Source organism: Octopus bimaculoides, chromosome 7 (assembly GCF_001194135.2).
Source record: "Octopus bimaculoides isolate UCB-OBI-ISO-001 chromosome 7, ASM119413v2, whole genome shotgun sequence".
In the NCBI taxonomy this organism is placed as follows: Eukaryota; Metazoa; Mollusca; class Cephalopoda; order Octopoda; family Octopodidae; genus Octopus; species Octopus bimaculoides.
In genome coordinates, this window is record NC_068987.1 from 83,110,848 (window position 1) to 83,115,009 (window position 4,162).

Genomic DNA, 4,162 nt, shown 5'->3' on the forward strand with positions numbered 1-4,162 from the left:
ATATATATATATATATATATATATATATATATATATATATATAAATAGCTAGATAGATAGACAGATAGACACACACACATATAGGTGTTTAAGAGAAGGTACACTAAAATATCCATTGATACAGCACTGAAAAGAAAGTACATGATAACAACCTAATATTACATGAACAGCTAGAAATAGCAGCTTGCTCTCCTCCTCAGATAAAACTCCTTTTTCCTTTCTCTCATTTTTCATATCCTTTTATTAACCCCTTATTCCTATAAATATCGATCTCTACAACATTATCCTCAACAGCCACCTAGTACTTTTCATCAATATATATTTCCCTCTCAGTTGGAGTGTAGATCTATCTACCTCTCTATTTAGACATATTCTATTTTCCTTACTGTTGTATGTACTCTTCTTCTTATGATGGATGGTTTGCATATTACAGTCTGTGTTTTAGAAAAACTGCATTGATCTGCATTTAATATGTAACTTCCACAGAAACAGATGTAAAGAACTATCTGCAACTTACCTTTTTATTATTGAAGAGTTTTTCACCAGTGATCCCCTGGATCTTATCTATTATGATCCTATGGATCTTACCTATTATGAATCCCTGGATCTTACTTGCCTATTATGATTCCCTGGATCTTACCTGTTGTGATCCCATGGATCTAGGTCAAATCAACATTAAAGACTTCACAGATACTCTTCTGTCTCATCCTGGTCTATTCCTGCTTCTGCCAAAATCATGATGAACTTTCACCTTTCAGATCTTTCCTGGTTTCCTGCTATATTTTTATATATATATTTATGTGTATTTTTGTTCTCTCTTCAATATGTTATCTGAAAATGTTATAAATTCATTTGATACCTTGCAACTCATCATCATCATCGTCGTCATCATCATTTCACATCTATGCTTCATTTTGGCATGGTTTGAACAGTTTGATAGGACCTGATAAGCTCCAAGGATTGCATTGTGCTCCGGTGTCTACTCTGGACGCCATTCCTAATGCCCACCACTTTGGAATGTTGACTGGGTTCTTTTTTTTTCTTTCATGCCACCAGCACCGTTGAGGTTGCCATGCAGCTTACAGGACTACAAACCCTGTTTGAAAATGAAGAATATTTTCTTTCTCACCTTTTTTTTTTTCCAATGAGAATTTAAGTAGAGTGAATTTGGAGTTCAGGTATACTTTATAATTATGAATATGAGGTGCAAGTGTGACTGTGTGGTTAAGAAGATTGCTTACCAACCACATGGTTTTGGGTTCAATCCTACTGCAAGGCACTTTGGGCAAGTGACTTCTACTATTGCTCCAGGCTGCCAAAACCTTGTGTCTGGGTTTGGTAGATGGAAACTGAAAGATACCTGTCGTGTGTGTGTGCGTGCACGTATGGTTGTGTGTTTGTGTCTCCTTCTCTTGGCATTGCATAATAGCAGTGACGTTCGTTACCAACATTCTGCTTAAATATGTCTTGCAATGGGAAAATATTACCTTACTTGGAAACAGGTGAGGGTTGGTGGCATGAAGGGCATCCAGCCTTAGAAAACCTGCCTCAATAAATTTTGTTCATCTCTTGCAAGCATGAGAAAGTGGACATTAAGATGATGATGGTGTGTGTGTGTGTGTGTGTGTTTTTGTGTCTCCTTGTCGTGACTACCTGTGGTTGTTGTAAATGAATGGCATTCATTTTGGATATTCTGCAGAAACATGTCAGGCAAGGGGTAAAGTATTACTTTGCATGGGATCAAATAAGAGCTAGCCACAAGAAGAGCGTCTAGTAGTAGTAGTAGTAGTAGTAGTAGTAGTAGAAGTAGTAGATCTGCCCCCAACAGATCCCATCCAACCCATGCAAGCATGGAAAAATAAACGTTAAAACAATGATGATGACAATGATGGTTATATTTAATATTTTTACTGAAGCAACAAGCATACACATTCGTTTTTTTTTTTTTGTTTATTAGAGACCAACCAAAATACATTGCGAGAACTGGATGGAATTGATGTATTAGTAAACATAATTAAGCTATACACACTTGCTACCGACAATGTTTATAACGCTGATTATTTGAAAACTGCTGTTCTATTAACTTCAGCTCTTGATACATGTCTTTTGGGTAACGGTAAGTATTCTTTGATTTTTTAAAAATTTTCTATTCGTTTCAGTCATTTGACTACGGCCATGCTGGAGTACCACCTTTAGTCGAGTAAATCGACCCCAGGGCTTATTCTTTGTAAGCCTAGTACTTATTCTATTGGTTCCTTTTGCCAAACTGCTAAATTACAGGGATGTGAACACACCAGCATCGGTTGTCAAGCGATGTTGGTGGGAGGCAAACACAGACACACAAACACACACACGCACACACACACGCACATATATATACGAAGGGCTTCTTTCAGTTTCCATCTACCAAATCCACTCACAAGGCTTTGGTTGACTCAAGGCTATAGTAGAAGACACTTGCCCAAGGTGCCAAGCCGTGGGACTGAACCCGGAACCATGTGGTTGGTAAGCAAGCTACTTACCACACAGCCACTCCTGTGCCTATTAGAAACTTTAACTTTAGAACTACTGGTGTACATAGGATAGAGAACTGGCTTTACTTTTCTTTGGAGATGAGAGCTTAATGATGATGATAAGGAAGAGGAAGAAACAAGTGTCTGCTTTGTCCTTTGCAGAGCCTCTGACATTGATATGGTTGATGTTCAGTTTGAACACCTGTCAATTAACATTCTTTTCATATTACAACTTGCAGTGGTCCTATTCATGCCTGGCACCCAATCCAGCAATTGTACTGTACCCACAAAAAACCAAACTCGCAATCTTCAGTTCGGTTTGTGTGCCTATCCTCATTAACGACCAAAAAAACGCTCAATCATGAACGGGGTTCCTTCTAAGGATCTCCACTCTGCAGTAATGTTATTTGACATGGTGCATAGCTCAGAGAACAGGGAGTCTGTCCAGATCAAGCTTCTACTTCTCATCGAGAGGTCACAACTCCAGTACTATAGATATGTGATTAGAATGTTGTAGGAAAGAATTGCAAGATAGATTCTTCAAGCTGAGCTAACCAGCAGGAAACCTAGGGGCAGACCAAAGCTGAATTTGTTTGATAGTATCCATAGTCTCAGTTGGTCACACTAAAAGCATTATATACCGAAAGAGTGATAACCAAGCTTAAATCCGTTATAAGGGTTAAGTTGCCCAGGGAGATGTACGGTGAAAACATAAAAGCTATTCTAATCGATAAGGAAAAATATAAAAAGTTGAAGGAAAAGTGTCAAATTGAGCATCCGGGATTTGTGGTGCAGTTCGTTGCACTGCTGCCAGTAGTAGAACTAAGTGAACTAGATCCGTACATCAGATATTAAAAAAAAAAAAGAGAGTAAAATGGTTTTAAAAAAAAGAAGGAAAAAAGAGTAAACAAAATGATGCTAATAGTGAAAAAATAAGGAAAACGAAGAAGATTACAAACTGAAAGTAAGAACGTTGAAATGGTACTGCTTGTGAGTGGGGCACATGCTGCCATTTCATCACCATCGATTTCGTTGTACATTTTTCCATTTTTCATTCGTTTTATGTTTTTTGTCCCCACTGTGGTGTTCTGTCTGTCCTTGTACTGTCCCCTCTCTGTCATGGCCTAGGTGCCAAATAAAAAGAATTACAGTTGGTCACGCTTAATAATTCCACTACTGTGGTTGCTTGAAATCTCCTTCCAAATTCTAGGAGCTCCTATAGCTTATGGAGAGAGGACATGTTATTTGGAAGGACATTGCCAGTGACATGTAAATGGCACCTGTGCTGGTGGCATGTAGAAAGCGCCCATTACACTCTTGGAGTGGTTGGCATTAGGAAAGGCATCCAGCCGTAAAAATCAAGCCAAATCAGACTGGAACCTGGTGCAGCTCTCCGGCTTATATCAGTTCCCGTCAAATTGTCTAACCCATGTCAGCATGGAAAGTAGATGTTAAATGATGGTGATGATTACATCAGTAAAACAAGTGTACCCTCTATTAGTGGGATAACTAATCTGGAAAAAGACACAGAATTCCAGACACAAATAACACTCAGAGAAGAAAATTGGTTGGGAAAAGTCCTTAAAGTATAGTCCCAAACTTTTTCAGGCTGCCACCTCCTTGACACCTAGACCACATTCCTAGCAGCC

The 4,162-nt window shown here is 38.6% G+C and overlaps 1 protein-coding gene across 1 annotated transcript in view; it reads left to right on the forward strand.

The window, feature by feature from the left end:
• LOC106870139 (telomere repeats-binding bouquet formation protein 1) overlaps window positions 1-2,853 on the forward strand; it is a 51,610-nt gene extending 48,757 nt beyond the window's left edge. Inside the window, exons 8-9 of the mRNA XM_014916131.1 lie at window positions 1,958-2,116; window positions 2,753-2,853. Of these exons, the coding sequence (XP_014771617.1) occupies window positions 1,958-2,116; window positions 2,753-2,853 (260 nt within the window). The remainder of the gene's footprint in view (window positions 1-1,957; window positions 2,117-2,752) is intronic.
• The last annotated feature ends 1,309 nt before the right edge of the window (window positions 2,854-4,162 follow it).